At 35.3% G+C, this 24,951-nt stretch overlaps 1 protein-coding gene across 1 annotated transcript in view; it reads right to left on the reverse strand.

Annotated features, from left to right (window-relative positions):
- LOC145690918 (uncharacterized) overlaps positions 1 to 20,067 on the reverse strand; it is a 34,913-nt gene extending 14,846 nt beyond the window's left edge. Inside the window, exon 1 of the mRNA XM_081766357.1 lies at positions 19,362 to 20,067. Coding sequence (XP_081622483.1) covers positions 19,362 to 19,726 — 365 coding nt within the window. The 5' untranslated portion in view covers positions 19,727 to 20,067. The remainder of the gene's footprint in view (positions 1 to 19,361) is intronic.
- Positions 20,068 to 24,951: the final 4,884 nt, after the last annotated feature.

A 24,951-nucleotide genomic window follows, 5' to 3' on the forward strand; every position in this document is an offset into this window, starting at 1 on the left:
TCTGAAGATTGTGTTTAATAACTTTTGCCTGATCTTGATCTACAGATCCAAGGTTTTTTTCTGGAGGTACATGTTTAGCCACACACATCTAAAAACCGTAAATAAAAATTGAAATGGAACAGGCGGCAACTATATGGCAGTGTGCAGTTATATGGCTGTTTTGAACATACGCCTTAGATTGTGCCCCTATTTCGATAGCGTGTGAGACTCATTCTAAATATTCTCCGTTCGATTCGCCTACAGTTTGTTTTTCAATGAATTAAGCATTGTAAAATATGTTTGCTATTGATACTAAAAGCAACTTATTCCATAAGAGAAGAGAAAAATCGAAACAGAAAGATGGGGCAGGAGAGAAATGCAGACTGTCCATGCTTAAGAGTTAAAACTTTGTTGGTCTGTCCATCTTTCTCTGTCTCAGTATGATACACATTATTATATTCATTTTGTTTGCATTAATTTTCCTCTCTTAGAACTCAACGTGAATGTAATTTATCCTATCTATCTAGAACTTCTCTAAGTGATACCGAAATATCCATTCTTTCTTGCTCCAATTGGAGATATATGCTGGCGTGTCATGTTCGGTGTCCAGCTATAAGTTATACACTGAAACAATTCACCTGGATGAAGGAGCTACTATTTCTTAGAACGCCAACCTCCTTAAATGTTAGTGGTTAGCTGACTAGGACAAGTAATAAAAAATTGGATTAGAAAGAAATAAGTGAATATTTAAGAAATAATTGTAAAAATTCCGATTAGTACAATAGCTAAACGCAATCATCAAAAGATAATGCATAACATGGTGAAAATTAATCATAAAAGGAAAAATTGGAATAATACATTCCAACTATTAAAATTAGGAAAGGAGAAAGAGAAAAATTACACAAAGAAACGATCGAAAATGTTGCAAATCATGGTTTCTGTAATGTTTATACTAGAAGATTAAACATCAAATATGATTAAACATGTTACTGCATGGTAGACCAAACGCCGGACTAACCTATCGGCCATGGGTTTACGCTCCCTACAAGCAACGACTTTTGTGTCAAATATAATGAAATGCCACATGATCGCTTTTCTGAAGTTTGATCCCTCAGATATAAAACAATCAATCTATGTGACTACTCTATCTTTGAATTATACTATATTCAACTTTTCAATTTGGAATCCATGCTTAAATTTGTACATGTTTAAATATTTGATTCTGTAGCTATATTTTCCACATTTTAAGTTCGTAGTATTGTTATCCTGGATGTGTAGGCCTGAATCAGAAATATTCGATTAAAATTTTCTATGCAAACGTAAAAGTTATAAAATTGCCTTCTGCCAATTTTGATCACTCACTACGGTACCTGTGATTCGAGCAGGTATGTTTCCAAACCTAGTAACTTATTGTGAAATAGCTATCATTTCGCTGCGTTTTTTTCTTTTTTTTTTCTTTGGAAGAAGAAGGTAAGATGAATATTGTGTAGAAGCTGTACCGCATACTGTATGAATAGTGTATAGAAGCTGTACCGTATAAAAGATGTAAAGAGTAGTTACCAACCTTATCTCTCAAGAGTTGTGTTTTTTTGAGATTCCTGAAGGCAATGGTTTCATGGTAAATTCAAGATGAAAACATAATAATGACTGGAGAAAGGTAAGATCATTATGTCGTTTCATTAAGTTTCTGGTTTCAAGTTTGTTAAAGTTGAGTTCTGCGCTTAAATAGAATTACTATTGATGCGAATACAGTTATTATTCCTCTGGACATTCCTGACGGGGTATATACTATTCATTTTCACTCCGTTTGCTTGTTTGGAAATAGTTCCGCAGGTGTGCTAATGATGACACTAGGAAAGTAGTACCCAAATCATGTGCTGTCATATGATATTATTGCCACCTTGCATACACTTTCGATATTTCGTGACTTTTTACGTCACACTCAGCTAAAATATAAATTAATCATTTAACAAATTGTTCATTACCATAAACAAGTAATAAAAATATCATTTATGTTACCTTCACGATTCTCATACTACTTGGATACAAAATAGAAAATATCCGGAAGTGCAAGTGCTATGTTGCTACTTGCTAGTATCCTATGAAATTTGAGCTCTCTGCAAGTCCTAATCGAACAAATGTCAAGCATGCTATACTTTGCTGGTAAATTGTCAGTATTTTGAGAACCTGTAATTTCAAAACAAACTTCGAAGAAATCTCAGCCTTCCAGTTTTTTTCGCCAAGTGGTAATACTACTTGAAATGTAAAATTTAACTAATTTTTAAGGTTTCACTCGTGAACTTCCTGATTTTGTATGAAATACCTCAGCGTTTATAGCTTCAAGTGCAAAAATATGGAACTGTTTAAAAAGGCAGTATGAAGTATGATAAAAGCTATCAATACACACAAGTACTGACAAAATGGTAGAAAACTCATATCTTGGTGGAATTCAATCGAAAATTGTGTGAAAAACTTTTAAAAATCGAGAAAAAGTGCAAATTAAAGAAAGGGAAATATACGTGGAAACACAAAATATATCAAAAAACTGATTCACAAGTAAACAATAAACCATTAGCTCCATAACTTTCTCGTCATTCTTGGTTCCACGTATTCTCACGTTCCTGCACTTTTGATTGGATAATGGAATATAATCCCCCGTGTAAGAAATATAATAAAAGTGAACAAAAGTTTTTTTTAAAGCAGTTTACATCTTTCACTCATAAAACTTTGGGTTCATAGACATCATCGTGCTTTCCTAATGTAAACCTGCAATCCAGAATGAAATTCAGCTTAGACAGTGTAGTTTTCTATGCTACTAAAATATTTTGTTCGAAAGGCGGGATGTACTTAGTAATTTCGTATTTACGATTATATTCCTAATCTGGACTGTACAGGGCTAATTTATAAATAAATAAGTAACGCTTCGCTGGCATTTTATGAGTACATCTCATTAACCCACAATGAAATTTGACTTAACATCGTTCTGAAATCAATTTAAATAATAACGATGATGTCAGGCTACAGGAATTCTATATAGAAGAACGAAAAGTCCACTATAAAATACAGTTTTCAAATGTACTGCGAGAACATTATCTGATAAAATGCTTCTGCCCCTTAACAAAAATTGAAACTAACGTTACTCAGAAATCGATTAGTATTCATAATGAACACCTCCCTTTAAAGGAAAACTAAAAAGGAGAAGCCGACGTTGGGCACATTTTTAAAGGTAATAAGATTATATTTTGTCAAAAAACATACTTTGCATAGTTATTTTGTATTGATAAATCTATTTTTAATCTTCTATTCCAAAGCTTTTCTTAAATAAAGAACACAAAATCCTGCGGGACTTGTATCTAGGGCCATTCTCACTTGTCCAAAATCAAACGCAGAGTAACAAAATTTATTTCATTCAAATAATAAGAAAATCTTGATCTTAAATTACATTCTCTGCAATTAGAAGCAAAATAACTGGCAATAGCTGTTAAATTTCGCAAGATGTTTCAAACAGATTGGTTGGAAAAGTTTTCAAAGTTTGTACCTGGGATATTCTTAAATTTGTCTATATTCTCAAATAAGATCTCAATTCATTTCACTCGCCTAAAAGAAATGAAACGGTCTCAAATTATACCATCAGCAGAGTAGGAGCCGTTCTGAGCCCCAAATTTAAAAGAAGTTTAAAGCTACGATCAAAATTTCTTTCATTTTTTTGTCAGTACGGAGATTAATACTTCCTTCTTCACTAAAAGAAATACGAGTTTCTTGCCTCTTATACTAGGAATAGCAGTATGTCAAATATATACCTCTACGATAGGCTCAGAGCACCGCCAAAAAAAAAAAATCGAATTGGAAAGCGCTTGAATTTGAACGAGTTGAAACTTTCTTTGTAATTTCTAAATAAGATATTCTTAAAATTTCTAAATTGTAGAAAGCACAAACTCCTAATTTGTAACACATAACTACTAAAAATGAAAATAAATAAATTATTTATTCCGTAAAGTTGGTTGTAGAATAGCTGCAAGTAAAAGGTAAAATCCAAAACAAGGAAATCCGAAGTCAGTAAAATACTTCCATTCCTTCTTCTTGAAATATTATCAAACGTGCGGTTGGTAATAATACTTTTTCCGCTTCTCAACACAAAGGATATAATTTGAAAGTGTCTTATCCGTAAAAACTGAGGGAAACACATTTGTTGCTATAAGATACAACATAAAACATACAATTATGTCCGTAGGTAACATAAACTAAAAATTATCCTTTTCTATTTTTTTATCTACTCTAAATTTTCACTTCTCATTTACGCGCTCTGAGGGACTAAGTTGGAGGTGTTTCAACTCAAATCACGTTATCGCTACCCGATGAGTGAAATAATTAGTTAACATACTCTACAATTTACGAAGGGATAATAATATCCTAGGCAAGAGCTATACAATTACACCCAATCATTTTATTTGTAACATGTTTAGAATTTGGATCTATTCATGGCGAGCGTTCTTCTTTTCACCACAGGGATTATAATTTGAAATCACTCCATTTAAAAGACAAGTGAAATGACTAAAATTTATGAGGGACTTACAGAAAGAATGGGCCTAGATATGAATCACAAACAATTTCTTACTTTTTTATTTGAGACCCGGAATATTCCCTTGTTTTCTCCCTGGCCTAAAAAATCCCGGAAAGGAATTTATTTCCATTTCTTTACTTTATCTTCCAAATTATAAGAACAATATGACTAATTACTTTATTTTAAAATAATATGAGTTACTTCTAAATTTTAAAGAATTTGGACGTTAAAAAATTTAAAATTATTTGACTGTACTTTATATAACTAACAATATGATTTTCTTAAATTCCATTTCCATTTGAACTAAAAGTAGGGTAATTGTTTAATATAGGGGCCAAAAATTAGCAAAACGTAGGACAATTTACGGAACAAATGAGTTGATAGTGATGTACAAGTACTCAAGAAAGTACCGAACACAACTTTTTTAGGGGGTAGGGGAGTTTCACGAACCGTAAGAGTAAGAGGAAGTGATTTATATGAGAAAAGAAAGTGAATTGCTGGTAACGAAGATAGAAAGCAACGTGCCCTGCGGGGCTCTATCACGGCTTCACTGGCTACGCTCGCTCGGCAATGCTGTCTGATTTAATGTTGCTAACGTAATTTAACATATGAAACCATTAAAAAACCGCATCAGAATAGAATATCGCAAAAAGTAGGCGCATATGCTGGTCCACCAAATATAAACAATAGCCAAAATAGCAAAGTACTAAATTACAAATGATGAAAAGGAACCATTTTATAAGTAATTTAGAATTACGTAGAAATAGAGATGTAGCACTATTAAAAAATCCTGAAACAGTGTTAGTAATAGAGGTCAGTCTGTCTTCTGTTTCTGGCTTGAATTTTTGAAGAGGTACTCGGACTTCACTTAGATGTAATATAAAGCATGACATTTCGAGAAATGGGCAGGAAGAGAGGTGGTGTGGCAATATTACATGCAAAATTATAAAGATAAGATTTTTTCTTGCAAGTATTGCGAACATGCATATTTATGCCCAAATGTTGAAAAAATTGTGGGACAGTGTCTTCTGGCAGTTACCCAACTTAATTTGTTTATAACTTGTAAAAATTTGATATGTTTATATCAGTGGTAGAGTCAAGTTTCGAAAATCCACTTACATGTAAACTTAAACTTTTTAGCGGTTTAAAAGTATGCGGACTTACTATACCATTTTTGCAACATATTTTCTTTCGTAGAACATACTTTAAATAAATATCCATTTATGCGTACTCTTTAAATATAATAAAATAATAATAAAATACCATAACATCGTTCAGAATATACATTTTAAAGACTCCTCTGAGGACAACTGTAATAATATACTGATATAAAAACGAATTTAACTTTGAACTTATATATAGAAACAGAATGCATTTGTATGCGTGATTGTTCATAAATTCATAGAAAATTCCCATTTTTGGGAATCTTCCCGAAAAATATCTTCCTGGGAATTTACCCACCACTAGTCTTGTCATTTTCTCGTCATAGGACAGTTTGTAAATGTGGATAAAACCTTCGCCGTTGTTCAAATTGCTAGCGCGTGCCATTTGTGCACGTGGTCCCGAGTTCGACTCCCGACGTAAAAGTGCTAAAAATTAATTTTACAATCAGTTATTTTAATTAATTACCCGTCATCAGCGCAGAAGTTAGAGGGAAAAAAGAGACAAAATCTATTATGCCAATAGTTTCGAGTAGCATGTTATTAATTATATGATATTGTACTTAAATTCCGAATTGCAAAATAAATTAATATCAGTATAGAATATGTATTGTAGGTGAGCTGCAAAGTGGTACTATTCTAGTTTTATTTGAGACACGGTGTCTGAGTGGTATAGCTCTGCTTGTTCGTTTAGCTTCCATCAAGCGGGTTTTGTAGTTGAAGAACAAAAACGTGTACGTGGGTTTTCGCGGTATTCTGCCGTTTCCTTCCACTTTTCTCACTCTACCATTCATTCATTGCTGTCATCACCGTCTGCCTCGGTGCATAATTAAGTAACATTAAAGTAGAAGTAATAAAAACTAGAACCCCTTCTTCTTAATATATAAAATGATTAGCCCACTGGCCGGACTGGGGCTTAAAAAGCATAAATCACATTTGGCCTGAGTAGTAAATTTTTAAATATACAACCATACTTCTCGGGCCTAACTTTGTAAATATGCTTTACAACGACATTTATTGGACAGTTCTCTCTGGAAAACTTTCAAAGCACAACTGCATAATTAAACCTCCAATTGCTGTAAATAAATATACAATACAACTTTCAACAATACAATACAATACATTACAAAAAATACAACTTTCTGTACAGTTTCCAGCTAAAGATATTCTTACAACTTTCTAAATTGTAGAAAGCACAAACTCCTAATTTGTTACACTTAACACCAAATATGAAAATAAATAAATTATTTATTCAGTAGAGTTGGTTGTAGAATAGTTGCAAGTAAAAGGTACAAATCCGAAACAAGTTAGGAAAATATTTCCAATCCTTATTCTTGAAATATTATCAAACTTGTTATTGGTAGTAACAGTTTTTCCGCTTCTCAACACAAAAGATATAATTTGAAATTGTCTTATCGGCAATAACTGAGAGAAACAAATTTGTTGCAATATGATACAATATAAAACATACAAAGTGCAAAATACAGCTTAGATAGGAAACTATTACCACTGGAGCCTCCTGTGTTTTAAATTTTGGTGAATTTCCTATTTAGGTAGATGTTGGATTGGATTGTTTGTTAGAAAACAAATTATGAACAGTGGCAGATCCAGAAAAGTAGTATGAGAGAGGCTTCATTTAAAAAGACTTTTTTTTTTTTAAAGAAATCACTAGACCTTTGGGGACTGGGCTTGCAACTTATACACGTAGGAATCACTAGTAATAGATTTTAAGGCGAATCTTCATTTTGACTCAAGCAGTGACTGCAACGATTTATCTGATCCGGTGTTGGGAGCAGTTTAGGAATGATTCCCAATTACTCCAATTTGCTCCCAGAACCGGATCAGTTGAATCGGTTATAGTTACTGTCCAAGTCAAAATAATGTACAATGTTAAGAATTATACTATAAAGACAAGGGCCAAAATGTTACTAAACACCATTCTTAATCAATCCAGGTGAAGTGGTGACTATCAATATATATATATATATATATGGGGACTACCAACCCATCTACACCCTACTCAAGTACAATAAAAACATCCAAAAAAAAGTCATATTTAGTCAAACCACTACTATAAAGCTAACGTAAGAAGAAAAAAAATTAAAAAAAAAACATTCATCGCTAATTATAAATCAGTGAAGCATGACAAGGAAAAATAAATTACATTTCACCAAGATGATGGAAAAACCACCAGCAAAGCAAATACTTCGCCAAATACTCAAATGCAAAGCAAATCAAAAATAAAAATAATATCAATTAAAAAATGAAAGCACTCGCCGTTTCGCCATACCAGAACACTCATGAATAATGAACTCATAGTTTCTGATTCCCGGAAACCTAAGATAGCAGCAACACATGCGCAATACTCAACTACACATTACTGAAAATGTTCCTTTCTGCACAGACGGCGATTTATTAAAACGAGCAAACTTGTTATTATGACAAATAAGACTAACCAATAAACGCTCACTTTTACCATACGTCGGGAATATCTTCAGCGTTCGACCACAACCATCACAGGTTTTCTCTAACTCAATTGAACCACAGTGCTGAAAGGCGATATGAGTTAATATCCCAATCTAATACAAACTTATTTAAAAACGACAAGTTCAAATTCTTTGTATTAAATTCATGTTACGGTGTCTCAATCGCACTTGCTAACTCGATCGTCGCCATGAAACGAAAATTCAAGTACCCGCTCACCGCATTCCACCAGCAACAGCACACACATACAAGCAGACAGAACATGTGACCTCACAGTACCAAACTGCCATATGACTGTACAGAGACACTTAATGGGAAAAATATGAACTACCATCAATCACGGAACTAAGACGTTACACCAAAAACAAGAACAATTAAAAGTGACTCACGCACAACAGTTCCAGGAAGTGACTAAACCTGTAAGAACCGATTGAAGTCACTGCTTTTGAGTTTAATTACAGACTTGCCGTTAAAAAAAAAAAAAAAAAAGTCCCGATCATATTCTTGGACAAAGGGAATAACCAAACCAAATCAGTTTACGAAAATGATTTTTTCTTTTCGTCAGCTGGCACTTTTGTGGGGCATATGTTAAACTATTAGAATGTGGTTCCATAATCGGTACCAGAAAATACATAATTTCCTTTACAAATATCGATAATTCAAACTAAGTACTGATACCGGTACCATCATTATAATATCAATGTTACTAAAATGCATGCAGTTTTATGTAGAGTGTAAAATGTTTAAATGCTGAATGAAAACATTGCATGGAAACGTATGTTCAACATACTTTTTTGTATGTTGTTGAAAGTAACCCTACCTATGAAACATTTCAACTTCAACAATTGCATCACAGTCCAATTATACGCGCTAGAGTTCTACGAAACTGACTTAACTTTGACGGAAATTCTTTTAGATTTAGGCTGTTTTTACAGTAACTGCTGTCCATACTACAATAACAAACTTTCCCGGTAATTAGAACTGATGCTAACCCCCAACATTATATATATATATATATATATATATATATATATATATATATATATATATATATATATATATATATATATCTTACTGCGTAGTTGAAACTTCCTGTTTACAGTTCATGGTTGTACCGACAGAGGACTATGAAACTCTTTTCAAATTTCGTGCAAACTAACGACCGATGTGCAAAATGACTCCGTGTTACGTTATCTAATAACCACTGTAAACAAAATGGAGTATCAAAATTGAATGTGCCAAATCATGACACGGAACTAGAAAAATGTTTGGGAATGAAGAGATCCATATAATTAAGAAATTACATCCCTAATGTATTGTGGTACTTCGAAACACAAATATGCAGGGAATAATTTAGTTTCCGGGGGTGGGGTACAATCAGCAATGAAACAAATACAATCTATATATCAATCGATTCAGCTTGACAAGACAAATCGATCGATACCAAATTTAACTACTTCCGGTTAACCACTTCCGGTTTACTGAGTCTAATTTAGTTTCCGGAGGTGGGGTACAATCAACAACGCAACATATACAATCTATATATCAATCGATTCAGCTTGACAAGACAAATCGATCGATACCAAACCTAACCACTTCCGGTTTACTGAACCTAATTTAGTTTCCGGGGGCGGAGTATAATCAGGAACGAAAAATATACAATCTACATATCAATCGATTCAGCTTGACAAGACAAATCGATCGATACCAAATTTAACCACTTCCGGTTTACTGAACCTAATTTTCGTTTCCGGGGGCGGGGTATAACCAGGAACGAAACATATACAATCTATATATCAATCGATTCAGCTTGACAAAGCAAATCGATCGATATCAAATTTAACTACTTCCGGTTAACCACTTCCGATTTACTGAGTCTAATTTAGTTTCCGAGGGTGCAGTATAATCAGCAACCAAACATATATAATCTATATATCAATCGATTCAGCTTGACAAAACAAATCGATCGATGGCAAATTTAACCACTTCCGGTTTATTGAACCTAATTTAGTTTCCGGGGGCGGGCTATAATCAGGAAGAAAGCATATACAATCGATTCAGCTTGACAAAACAAATCGACCGATACCAAATTTAACTACTTCCGGTTAACCACTTCAGGTTTACTGAGCCTAATTTACTTTCCGGGGGTGGGGTACAATCAGCAACGAAACATAACCAATCTATATATCAATAATCGATTCAGCTTGACAAGACAAATCGATCGATACCAAATTTAACTACTTCCGCTTAACCACTTCAGGTTTACTGAGCCTAATTTAGTTTCCGGGGGTGGGGTACAATCAGCAACGAAGCATATACAATCTATATATCAATAATCGATTCAGCTTGACAAGACAAATCGATCGATACCAAATTAACCTACTTCCGCTTAACCACTTCAGGTTTACTGAGCCTAATTTAGCTTCCGGGGGTGGGGGAGAATCAGAAACGAAACATATACAATCTATATATCAATAATCGATTCAGCTTGACAAGCAAATCGATCGATACCAAATTTAACTACTTCTGGTTAACCACTTCCGGTTTACTGAGCCTAATATAGTTTCCGGGGGTTGGGTACAATCAGCAACGAAACATATACAATCTATATATCAATTGATTCAGCTTGACAAATCAAATCGATCAATACCAAATTTAACCACTTCCGGTTTACTGAACCTAATTTTTGTTTCCGGGGGTGGGGTATAATAAGGAACGAAACATACACCGCTTTATGCAGAGTCGTTTCGACGATTGATTAGCGTCATACTAAACTCCTGACTACTGCAGGAGACGTATGTTAGTCGAACTCTTTAGTATGGCACTAATCGCGCTTCAAAACGACTCTGCATAAGGCCCATACAATCTATAAATCAATCGATTCAGCTTGACAAAACAAATCGATCGATATCAGATTTAACTACTTCCGGTAAACCACTTCCGATTTACTGAGCCGAATTTAGTTTCCGGGGGTGGGTGTAATCAGCAACGAAACATATATAATCTATATATCACTCGATTCAGCTTGAAAAAGCAAATCGGTCGATACTAAATTTAAGTATTTCGGTTAACCAATTCCGGTTTACTCAGCCTAATTTAGTTTCCGCGGGTGGGGTATAATCAGCAACGAAACATATACAATCTATATGTCAATCGATTCAGCTTGACAAAACAAAATGATTGATACCAAGTTTAACTACTTCCGATTAACCACTTCCAGTTCACTAAACCTAATTTGGTTTCCGGGGGCGGGGTATAATCAGCAACGAAACATATACAATCTATATACCAATCGATTCAGTTTGACAAAACAAATTGATCGATAGCAAATTTAACCACTTCCGGTTTACTGAACCTAATTTAGTTTCCGGGGGCGGGGTATAGTCAGGAACGAAACATACTCAATCTATATATCAATCGATTCAGCTTGACAAAACAAATCGATCGATACCAAATTTAACTACTTCCGATTTACTGAGCCTAATTTATTTCCCGGGGGTGGGGTATAATCAGCAACGAAACATATATAATCTCTATATCACTCGATTCAGCTTGACAAAACAAATCGATCGATAGCATATTTAACTACTTCCGGTTAACCACTTTCGGTTAACTGAACCTAATTTAGTTTCCGGGGGTGGGGTATAATCAGCAACGAAACATTTACAATCTATATATCAATAATCGATTCAGCTTGACAAGACAAATCGATCGATACCAAATTAACTTACTTCCGCTTAACCACTTCAGGTTTACTGAGCCTAATTTAGTTTCCGGGCGTGGGGTAGAATCAGAAACGAAACATATACAATCTATATATCAATAATCGATTCAGCTTGACAAAACAAATCGATCGATACCAAATTTAACTACTTCCGGTTAACCACTTTCGGTTAACTGAACCTAATTTAGTTTCCGTGGGTGGGGTATAATCAGCAACGAAACATATACAGTCTATATATCAATCGTTTCAGCTTGACAAAACAAATCGATTGATACCGAATTTAACTACTTCCGGTTTACTCAACTTCATTTAGTTTCAGAAGGCGGGGTATAATCAGCAACGAAACATACAATCTATATATCAATCGATTCAGCTTGACAAAACAAATTGATCGATAGCAAATTTAACCACTTCCGGTTTACGGATCCTAATTTAGTTTCCGGGGGCGGGGTATAATCAGCAACGAAACATATAGGAATACAATCTATATATCAATCGATTCAGCTTGACAAAACAAATCGATCGATAGCAAATTTAATTACTTCCGGTTAACCACTTCCGATTTACTGAACCTAATTTATTTTCTGGGGCTGGGGTATAATCAGCCACGAAACATACATAATCTATATATCACTCGATTCAGCTTGACATAACAAATCGATCGATACCAAATTTAACTACTTCCTGTTCACCACTTTTGGTTTACTGAGCCTAATTTATTTTCCAGGGGTGGGGTATCATCATCAACGAAACATATGCAACCTATATATCAATCGATTCAGCTTCACAAAACCAATCGATCGGTAACAAATTTAACTACTTCCGGTTAACCACTTTTGGTTTACTGAGCCTAATTTATTTTCCAGAGGTGGGGTATAATCATCAACGAAACATATGCAACCTATATATCAATCGATTCAGCTTGACAAAACAAATAGATTGATACCGAATTTAAATACTTCCGGTTAACCACTTCCGGTTTACTGAGCCTAATTTATTTTCCAGGGGTGGGGTATAATCATCAACGAAACATATACAATCTATATATCACTCGATTCAGCTTGACAAAACAAATCGATCTATAGCAAATTTAACCACTTCCGGTGTACAGAACCTTATTTAGTTTTTGGGGCGGGGTATAATTTGCAACGAAACATATACAATCTATATATCAGTCGATTCAGCTTGACAAAACAAATCGATCGATAGCAAATTTAACCACTTCCGGTTTACTGAACCTAATTTAGTTTTCGGAGGCGGGGTATAATCAGGAACGAAACATATACAATCTATATATCAATCGATTCAGCTTGACAAAACAAATCGATCTGTACAAATTTAACTACTTCCGGTTAACCTGTTCCCGTTTACTTAGCCTAATTTAGTTTCCGGGGTCGGGTTATGGAAATGTCAAAATTCAAAGAATTCTTTCAATAAAGTTGATACTTTCAAATATCTACCATAACTGCACAAGATGTGCTAGGCATGTGCCATTTAGGTGTGTCAGCTACTTTTTAGGTACCCGACACTTGGTATATATGGTATTCATGTGTTAAGTATGTACTTAAGCTAGCTAAAGTTTTAGGTGCTTGTTACACCTAATTGATATTTGCGACTATGTACCTCAAATGTAGCATTTATATACCTGGCTCAGTTTAGCACTCTGATAATCATTTATTTTTATATCGTCACTTGGGACATATATATGTTTCATGTTTGAGGTACTTACTTTAGGCGCATACTTGTTCAGATACTTATGACATAATTGATATCTGCAGCGACACACGAATGACAGTCAGCTCTTTGCATTTGCTAATGCGCAGTAACATGGAACGGTTTCTCGCGCTTTTTGTTCCACTCTCTGTCCTAGCACACAATCGCTTAGAAAAAAGTAGCAACAAATGCATGAAATTTGGGAGATAAATGTAGAAGAAAGAAATGACATAACTGACGAATAAAAATTAAGATGAATCTTTCATACAGATGTGAACAGTTAATTATTTACGTAGTTTGGGATAAAGAATTGTATTTTGTAGATGCCAACTGTCGCCGATCATTTGAAAGTGAAAATGGAAGAACCATGAAATAAAGTAAAGAGAAGTGCGTAATTTTGTTATAAAATTACATGGCGAGTGGATTTTATCTGATCCCAAATGGTTATAGTCGAATATACAGGGTTACAACAGCACTCTGATTAGCCAAATTAAAATGATCTCAAGGATTTATCCCTCTACAAGCAACATTTTATTCATCACGTCCGTGGCCATGTCGGAAGAGCACGTGACTATTAATCAAAGGGTTGGTGGTTCGCACCCACCCTGAGGCACATTTTTTTTACTTGGTTAAAGTGTTTTTAAGATTCACCTTAATGTAAACATATTACGCAAATAGGCGATTTAACATATTTTGTGTGATTAATTATGTGGTTCATTGATGATTGCGGCATGGGGAACCTACTTGGAACATACTAGGTAAGTTTCCTAGGTACACATGAGGCATGTGCCTAGGGGCGGATGTAGACTGTGACTATCAGTTGCCATCCATGTGGTTTCTCTCTCACAGGTACATAAGGCACATACTGGGCACATTTCCATGTACCTCAGGGAACATGATAGGCATATGCTTGCTATATAATTGTGCTGTTAGGGTAGGATCAATATTAACAGACCAAAATGATATCTACGAAGAAATAAAATCTCGACTGAAAGCAGGGAATTTGTGTTATTATTCAGATCAGAATCTTTTATTTCCAAGAATTCTGTCGTAGATTTTGAAGCTTAACATCTACAAAACGATAATCATCCCTGTTGTACTGTATGGTTTTGAAACTGGTCGGTTACTCTGAGAGAAGAACACAGACTGAGAGCATTGGAGAATAAAATCCCTAGGTGAATATTCGGTCCCAAGAACGACAGGAATGGGAAATGGCGGAAATTTCATAACGAGGAACTGCATAACTTATATTGTTCACCAAACATTGTTAAGGTTATGAACTATAGGTAGCTCAAGTGGGCAGGTCTTGTAGGAGTGCTTTGAAAGTTTTAACTGGAAATCCAATTGGAGAAAGACCAATAGGAAGATCTTAGGTGAAGATAGGAGGACAATATTAAGATGGATCTCGCAAAATTGGAGTATAAAGTAGAAACTGGATTCTGTTGCCTAAAGAGAGAAGTGAATGGAGAGTTTTTGTGAATGCGGCATTCAACTTTCAGCCTCTATAGTCCATAGAGTTAGTTAGCAGGCCTTTTTGCTTAAGAACAAAACAGAAACATGAAAAAGCTTTACATGAACAGAGAACATTAAGAATTTCGATGTTTTTATTTCGGTTATGTAGTTGCATCTACATGAAGTTAGCCCTTGCTTTCAAATTTCGATTCGATAACAAAATCTTTTGTTATTGATTGTTTTAAAGAAAAACTCGTTTGTTTCGAAAAAAATAAAGAGATATTTACAAAATAAACTTGAGGGGGAAGGATAACTTTACACTGGCCCTGTACTTTCAAATATCGATTCGAAATCGAAGCCAATCATTTGCGTTTCGTTTGATATTGATTGTTTTGAAGAAAAAATCGTTTGTTTCGAAAAACGTTATGATATATTTATCTAATAATCAAGGGAGTTCCGAGGCAACTTCACACTGGCCTCTCCAATACTTTCAAATTTTGCTTTAAAAGTAAAGCCAATCATTTGTTTTAGGTTTTGCATTAATTGATTTGAAGAAAAAAAATAGCCTGTTTCGAAAATAGTAAGACGATATTTACAAAATAAAGTTGAGATGTGGCCAAATTTAACCAGGTCCCTATACTTACAAATTTCGATTGAAAACCAAAATCAATTGTTTGATGTTCGATTGTTGATTATTTTGAAGAAAAAACAGTTTTCGAAAAACATAAAAAGTGTTTACAAAAGAAATGGGTGATGAAACTTCACACTGTAAAAAATTGTTGTGTTATTTCAACGACATGCCTATGTGTTAACACGATTGCGTTAAAATATAACACAAACAAATGGTTAGAACAACTCACTCTCCATTTGGAGTTGTGTGGCAAATGCCGCTAGTTGAAATGACACACAGCCTATGTGTTAAATTAACAAAAGTGTAGAATCTTCGTTGTTGTTTTCTGCGTTATTGTCAAATATGTTGGGCATGTAATTATAAAGGTTTATGAATTGAAGCTACAGACAAAAACAGTAGAAAGGAATACTTAAACAAATCCACGTATATGCAAAATTTCAAAATGGAAACCACGCGATGTGTTTTCAATTGTGTTACGTAATGTTTCTGGCAAAACCCTAACAGCACAAGATGTGCTAGACATGTGCCATTTAGGTGTTCTAAATTCATCTCCCACATTTGATGCATTTATTGTTTCTTTTTCTAAGCGATTGTGTACTAGAAGCAACAAATGCATCAACTTTATTAGATGGCAACTGGCGCAGATCATTTGAAAGTTAATATGGAACAACTATAAAATAAAGTAAATAGACAGTCATCATATTGTTATAGAATTAGGTCTACATGGCGAGCAGATTTTATCTTATCCCGAACGGTTATCGTCGAATATACGCGGCTTAAGGGAGCAATCTGATTAGCCAAATTCAAAAGACCTCAACAATTTATCCCTCTACAAGCGACGTTTTCTTCATTGCCTTCCTCTACCAGCGACTAGTAATTGAAAGGTAGATGGTTTGAGCCCCCCTCCGACCCTGGAGTACATTTTTTTACTTGTTTAAATTGTTTTTCTAGACTCAGCATAATGTAAACACATTACGCATATAGGCAATTTAACATATTTTGAGGGCGTAATTTTGTGGTTCATTAAGACTTACGGCACGGCTCAACAACGGTTGGGTGTTAAAGACGTAACACACCCCCTGTCTTAAACGCCGACACTGCGGTGCATGTGTTGAATTAACACTGCATAGTGGTAGTCACGCTGAAACCACTGCCCTGTGTTAAAATTGAGTTGAATTAACACACCCATTTTTTACTGTGCACACTGACAACACCGTCATATTTCGAATCAAAGCAAAAGGTAATTATTTGTTATTGGTTATTTTGAAGAGATTTTTTTTGTTTGTTTGGAAATATAGAAAGAGAGACTTATCTGTTGTTGATTGTTTTGAAGATAAAAATCCCTTTTTCAAAACACACACACACACACAAAAAAAAAAAAATACGTTTGAAGATATATCTGGTCGTCAACATCACACTGGTCTTCTCACTACTTTTTCTGCTTTTAGATTTCGATTCAAAACTCAACCAAATTGTTTACTTTTCCTTTGTTATTGAGTGGCTTCAAAAGAGAATATTCTATTTCGAAAAAATCTTAAAGGTTATGTAAAATTAAAAGTTGGTCGAGCCATTCACACCGACGTTTCAATTTCTTTTTAATTTTAATAAAAACAATGGATAAAATAATTCTTAAATGTTGACGTTGCCAAGAACGTGCTCATATTCTTGTTTAACAGTTGTCCCCAAAACATATGTCTCTTTGAAGCCGAACGACATTCTTAGTTAAGTTTACGAGATTTATACTTATTTAAAAACATTTCTGACAAAAAGTAAAAATGAGATAAAACACAAAAAGAAAAGGGCGAAAGAAATAAAGCTAACCAGAAGAAGTTAAACTCTCTATCGATCGATTTGCTTAGTACAGCTGAATCAATTGATATACAGATTGTATATGTTTCGTTGCTGATTATACCCCATCCCCGGAAACTAAATTAGACTCAGTAAACCGGAGGTGGTTAACCGGAAATAGTTAAATTTGGTATCGATCGATTTGTTTTGTCAAGCTGAATCGATTGATATATAGATTGCATATGTTTCGTTCCTGATTATACCCCATCTCCGGAAACTAAATTAGGTTCAGTAAACCGGAAGTGGTTAACCGGAAGTAGAGAAGTTTGAAATCGATCGATTTGTTTTGTCAAGCTGAATCGATTGATATATAGATTGTATATGTTTCGTTCCTGATTATACCCCACTCCCGGAAAATTAATTAGGCTCAGTAAACCGGAAGTGGTTAGGTTTGGTATCGATCGATTTGTCTTGTCAAGCTGAATCGATTGATATATAGATTGTATATGTTGCGTTGTTGATTGTACCCCACCTCCGGAAACTAAATTAGACTCAGTAAACCGGAAGTGGTTAACCGGAAGTAGTTAAATTTGGTATCGATCGATTTGTCTTGTCAAGCTGAATCGATTGATATATAGATTGCATATGTTTCGTTCCTGATTATACCCCATCTCCGGAAACTAAATTAGGTTCAGTAAACCGGAAGTGGTTAACCGGAAGTAGAGAAGTTTGAAATCGATCGATTTGTTTTGTCAAGCTGAATCGATTGATATATAGATTGTATATGTTTCGTTCCTGATTATACCCCACTCCCGGAAAATTAATTAGGCTCAGTAAACCGGAAGTGGTTAACCGGAAGTAGTGAAATTTAATATGGATCGATTTGTTTTGTCAAGCTGAATCGATTGATATATAGATTGTATATGTTTCGTTGCTGATTATACTCCATCCCAGGAAAATAAATTAGGCTCAGTAAACCGAAAGTGGTTAACCGGAAGTAACTAAATTTAGTATCGATCGATTTGTTTTGGCAAGCTGAATTGATTGATATATAGATTGTATATGTTTGGTTGCTGATTATACCCCATCCCCGGAAACTAAATTAGGCTCAGTAAACCGGAAGTAGTTAAATTTGGTATCGGTCGATTTGTCTTGTCAAGCTGAATCGAGTGATATATAGATTGTATATGTTTCGTTGCTGATTATACCCCACCCCGGAAACTAAATTAGGTTCGGTAAGCCGGAAGTGGTTACCCGGAAGTAGTTAAATTTGGTATCGATCGATTTGTTCTGTCAAGCTGAATAGAGTGATATATAGATGGTATATGTTTCGTTGCTGATTGTATTTCATACCCGGAAACTAAATTAGGATCAGTAAACCGGAAGTGGTTAACCGAAAGTAGCTAAATTTGTTATCGATCGATTTGTTTTGTCAAGCTGAATCGATTAATATATAGATTGTATATGTTTCGTTGCTGATTATACCCTACCCCCGGAAAAATTATTCCCACGATTTCTTATTTTACATAAGTCTCTATATAAATAAAACAATATTGTCGAGCACCCATATTTTAATTATGTGCAACAATTAATGAGAAGTGTGTAATCAATAATAAAGAAATAATTAGTTTATCAAGATATGAACTACATAAGATTTGTATGAGTCGTATCGATCTTATTTTTATTTGGTATACAGCTTGTCTATCTGTACCATGCAATTTCCAAGTTGTAGGTTACTAACTTACGTTCGAGATATCTCCCATATATAAATATTTCTCATGTAGTATTGCTTTTAACCAACAATATTTCTGAACGCATGAACCGTATTATCAATCTGAGTTAATTAGTATATGAAAATTTGAACATTACCTTTCTGGGCGAAGTGAATTTAAACTTTTTGTGGTTAATTGTTGGGAGTCATTAGAGTACGACGCGCATGTCTCCTGAACCACTATTTTTCTAGGCGTTTCTATATTCCTTTCAAATTCAGGATCTTCTTCTACTGCTAATTCTGATTTCACCCTATCAACGTTTAGTTTAACATCCAAAGAACACATAGTTGTATCCTTGTCCATTGTTTCCTCTCTTTCCGTTGTGGATAATATTAACTCTTTCTTGTCAGTCATCAGTTCGTATGTCCACCCTTTCCCTTCGAGTGGATCTTCCTGAGGTAAGTCGAAAGCAATTTCTTCTTTGCACATCAATTCCAACTTAACAGACGCCTCACCAGTCATTGTGAATTGAAGTATAATAAGAATTTAACACTGTTCTTATACTTTCCTTATATTTTATGTTGCCAGTGTTGATGAAATGATGTACAAGAACGTTCACAAAAGCAACTTTATATTTAAAATCATCTTCTTCTGCAGTTTCTTATTTCCTTAGCCACGATCACTCTCTCGGCAATTGTTTGTTTGTAGCAGCCGGAGGAAAGTCAATTGGTACCCGGATATATACTAGTGTTGTGTCGATCATGAACGATTCGATCATTATGAACGAATCATGGCGTGAATCAAATGAATTATGATTCTTGCTAGAAATGAATCGATTCTTCTAATGAATCATTTGTATTTTCCACTGAATTGCTTGCCGTGATCGAAATGAATTGAGAATCACAAAGTGCCAGCTTGTGTGAAAGAATTGGTAGGGTTGCTTCTGCAAATGCACTTGCAGTTCACGGCGAATGGTAAAAGAAAGAAAACCGTACGCGCGTTTTTTCTTCCTGCTTTCGTAGATGGCGTGCGTTCTTTTTTTTTTTATCCTTCGTGGTAGGGTTGCTTCTTGCGTTGTTAGAAGCAGATTACTTTCAAAATAATCTTCTCTGTTGCTTGCTTCTCGTCGTGAAGTAGGCCTACTGACAGTGTTGCTAAATTTGATATAATACGATTTCGTAGTTAGTTTCAACATACCCTTGATAATCGCTTATCTATTTTATCAAGATACTAAACGTACATTGGATAAAGATATTACCATCACTTTCAACTGCACTAGCCAAAAAAGTCAATTTTAATGTTTTATAATGAGCTCAAAGTACTATATTATATTCAATCTAAATACAATATTTAGGCCCTACACAGAAAAAGTGCACTGTAAACTATTTGTACTGTACATAATGGATTTCACAAATGTATATACATGTATAGAAAGAAGAACGCAGATTCTTTCTGGGAAGATAATGTATTGCATCTTTCAGTAGAAACACTTATCCACATGCAAACAAGTTAGTGGCAAGGGCGCCGATTCTGGGGAGACCGGACCCCTGAATGCTTAAATGTATTTTTATGAATATTCAATATTTAGCATAACTTGAATTAGTCTTAAAATCCTTTAGACCATTGTCTGCAACCAAACACACGTTAATGCGCCCCCCCCCCCCAAGTTACAGAGAAATCGGTGCCCTTGTTTAGTGGCACATATTTTTTGATTTACTACTGTTGAAATGGACGTAGAGATACAAATGATTTTCTGAGCTTCCATGTAAACACGAGGATGTGGGTGACCCGGGATCGATTCCCGGCAAGAGCTCATGTGGTTCGGATTCTATGTTAACCAGTAGGTCCTCGTCTCATATAACCTCGCTGCTGAATGGGACGTTAAGCTCAAAATCAACTCAACTCAAATTTAACTAGCTAATGGTTTTCTCTTAAGAATATAGAAGAACAGTGATGATTTCAGGGGTAGGCGAGGAGAAAACACCGCTAGGCTAAGAATTCTCCCCTGGGGCAAAAAAAATGAAAATGAAATCTTTGAATTTTACGTCTCACTATTATGCCGGTTAGGCTAAAGGAGACGGTAATGATGAGTAATGAATGAAATGGTGGAATGAAGAAAGTGGGAGAACCCCGAGAAAACCCACGCACACAGTGTTTGTCCACCACAAAGTTCACTTGGTGGGGGCTGGGATCGAACCCGGGACCCCAAGCACCAGAGATGAACGCTCTACCACTGAGCCACCGCGGCCCCCTATTCCCTGGGGCATTTCTCAGATTGGGTTCAATTGGGGTTACCAGTATTTTCGCAAATATAAGTTCACCTCTAGCTTATTGAAGTTGTATTGGCTCAATCTTAAAGCGTTCACCTCTGGTGGATGCGGTCCCTGATTTTCTCCTGTTTACGCCAAATGGGCTTTATGATGGACAAACACCATATGTGTGGGTTTTTTCTGAGTTCTCTCGTTTTCGCTCACTTCCTTCATTTCACCATTTCATTCATCCTCATCATCATCGTTTCCTTTAGTCTCGACGAAGATAACCATGGAACGTAAAAGTTTTTAACATTTCATCTCATTCCGCGTTTACTCAATGTCTCCCAGAGGGAAACCTTATAAAATGATCACAATAATATTAAGTATATGTTGATGTGTTAACTCCCTTTCTTCTCTAGCTCAAAAGAATTAAAAAAGATGAATATTTTTTGCCAGTCAAGAATAAAATAGAACATATTTTAGAATGTAATAGGATAAAATAGCAATTTTGCAGTTTAACATTCCACGTTTATGTCCATTAATCTAAGGAAAACGAATGATTAAGGCAAGTAAATGATTATGGAAGAATAGGTGGAATGAGAGTGTGGGAGGAAACGGGAGTACCCAAAAAAACCCACCGACATCATGATGTACACCACAAACTTATTTAGCAGTGGATCAAACCAAGAACACCACACACCGGAGGTAACAGCTTTATCAGTGAGCCACGGTGACCCCAGGATAGAATAGAATGGATTGCGAGATAACAATTTACTTTAATTAATCATCCGCCTCTTCTTTAGCCCATAGTGCAAAACTGTAAGACGTAACAACAGAATAAAATTCATTAACATGATGTGTACTTTACAAAGTGTACATAACCTGGGGAAATAATACGCACCAGAAATGAATATACTACTACGGACTCATTGCATAGTACTTTTGTATTTAAAACCAAAAACATGAATGTAGCCTATACATTGCACTTAGGACTTTATATTTTCCCCATATTAATATGTACGACAATAAGAAGTTACAAATAAATTCTTAAAACTGCTAGTATCCCGTGAAAGTTTTATGGAGTATATTTCAACAAAGTACTTCCTCAAGAACTGAAATTGGCAGAAAAAACGTGGAGATTGCAACAGTGTTAGTTTTTGCCTCAAGCCGTATAATCAAAACAAGATGCAAAAATAACAACAATGGGAGCAGAGCAACACCATATTGTTGAAACTTCATAATAGCACTGAGCCACCACTCACCCCAATGCAACGCTGGCCGTGTCATCTGGTGTACTGCCTCTCCTCACAAGGAATTTATTAAGTTGCGCAGAAAAGCAATGCGTAGCCCAAGCGATTCATATGATCGAATAATTCCCACTCAATTCATATGATCGAATAATTCATCTGCGCAAAGTAGATGCGCGGAAACCTAACTGATTCAATGAGCGAATCATTCCCAACCAATTCATATGATCGAATAATTCATCTGCGCAAAATAGATGCGCGGAAACCCAACTGATTCAATGAGCGAATCATTCCCAACCAATTCACTTGCGCGAAGGGAATACGCTGACAACCAATTCATATGAACGAATTAAATGATCGAATCATTTCAGTGAATCAAACTAAATGAATCAATTCTCCGAAATGAACCATTTTGCCCATCACTAATATATACTGTTTTAGTTCAGATTTCGTTCAAGTGAGATCTTTTGTCGCTAGTGTAGCTCACTCTCACATACCGCTATTCTCGTGTTTCGGAAGGTATCCATCCATCTTTATCATTTTAGCGGGAATAGCAAACCCTGTATTTCTGTATGCCATTGCGGTTTGGTTGACTGTCGAACTCCCGTTGCGTATACTAATTTTATTTAATATACGTGCTATTATTGCTTCAAGTGCTACTTTTGATTGTGACTTGTGCCGCGACTTAAGATAGTTAGTGCGAACAATTTAATATTTTAACACAATTTTTCCACTTGAGAACAATAACTGGTCATTGCTTTTGTGTGTATGTGTAAGCGTCTCGTGGAATAAGACGTTGAGTTTGGGTGCCATTTGATAACAGTCACTACCATCACTCACGCACCTACTGTAACTATTGGAGACAAACTTAGAGATCTCTTGCTCCAAACACTACACATTTCCCCCCACACAACCCAGGGCTGATCTTAAGTAGCACGTGCGCTGATATTCTCTTCAATGTTGCCGTACTTCCGTAACCATTCATAAACAACAAAATTCAGCATTAAAAAACACAATGAATGGAAGAAGAAAGAAATGACAATAGAGGGAAGTAGTAACGTTGATTTTCAGGTAACGGGGTTATAAATCTCTAACAAATATCTCAAAGAACAGAAGGGAAGGTTTTGAGGACTTTCCAGATTCCATGATAAAAGCATCTTTAACTGTGTCTGCTAGTATACCAGGTCAGACAAACACTGCCCTTGTAAGGAGACCATAATTGCAGTATGATACGCCAGGTGGCAGCACCGAATCGAAAATGGGTGGGTATAAAACTAATAATTCTGTAATTTCTAGCAAGTACCAAGGTATATAGCACTACGCAAGGGCGCCCATTTGTCTGTATATTTGGAGGGGGCACTCACACGCAGAAGGTATATATATATATATATATATATATATATATATATATATATATATATATATATATATATATATATATATATATATATATATATATATGAGGATGTTACGACAAATTTCATTCAAATTATGCCAAATATTACATATTCATAAATACACGAGGTGGCCGACCGATTCAAATCCTTCACTTTGATAATGTTAGCCGTGGTACTCATGATCGAACTGATTCTCTTTACGTGGTGACGTACGTGTATCAATATGCAATTGTCGTAAAATATCAATTTGTTCCTCTCGTACTAATAATTTACGATTTACTCTCTCTGATCTATGCATTTCTTGAGTAATATCTTCATCATGTTCGGATTTTACGATAACAGCGGGCAATTTCTCAAAATGCTCCATTATCATTTCAACAGTAGCTTTATGGTGTTCCCTGAAATTTTCTAAAGTTTGTTCGGTTCCATCTGACCGTTCGCTGTTAAGTTTTAGAATTTGCCGTTGCGCTTGTACTTCTTCACCTATCTCACCTGTCTTTTCCGCGAGTTCCTTTACATATCCGTCTAATTCGTGTACGGCACTTTCCTGTCTATTCATACAAAAAATAACAATCTCGCATTTTCTGTCTGTGAACACCTGGTGTTCTTCTATTTTCTCTACTTGGCCTTTTACCCCTTGCACTTCCTCTTTCAAAGTATCAATATCACGCTGTTGGGCCTCGGTGGTTTCTCTACTCTCAATCTCTACCACTTGTATGGATGTCTGTAATTGCCCAACACTTTTCCTATATTCTTCGCTAAGTGATTCATCGCGTTTCGTTAGGCTAGCTCATTCCAAACATATTTCAGTAATCGTATTATTGAATTCAGTAATCAGTAATCGTACTACT

Source organism: Thermobia domestica, chromosome 7 (genome assembly GCF_964235325.1).
Source record: "Thermobia domestica chromosome 7, izTheDome1.hap1.1, whole genome shotgun sequence".
NCBI lineage: Eukaryota > Metazoa > Arthropoda > Insecta > Zygentoma > Lepismatidae > Thermobia > Thermobia domestica.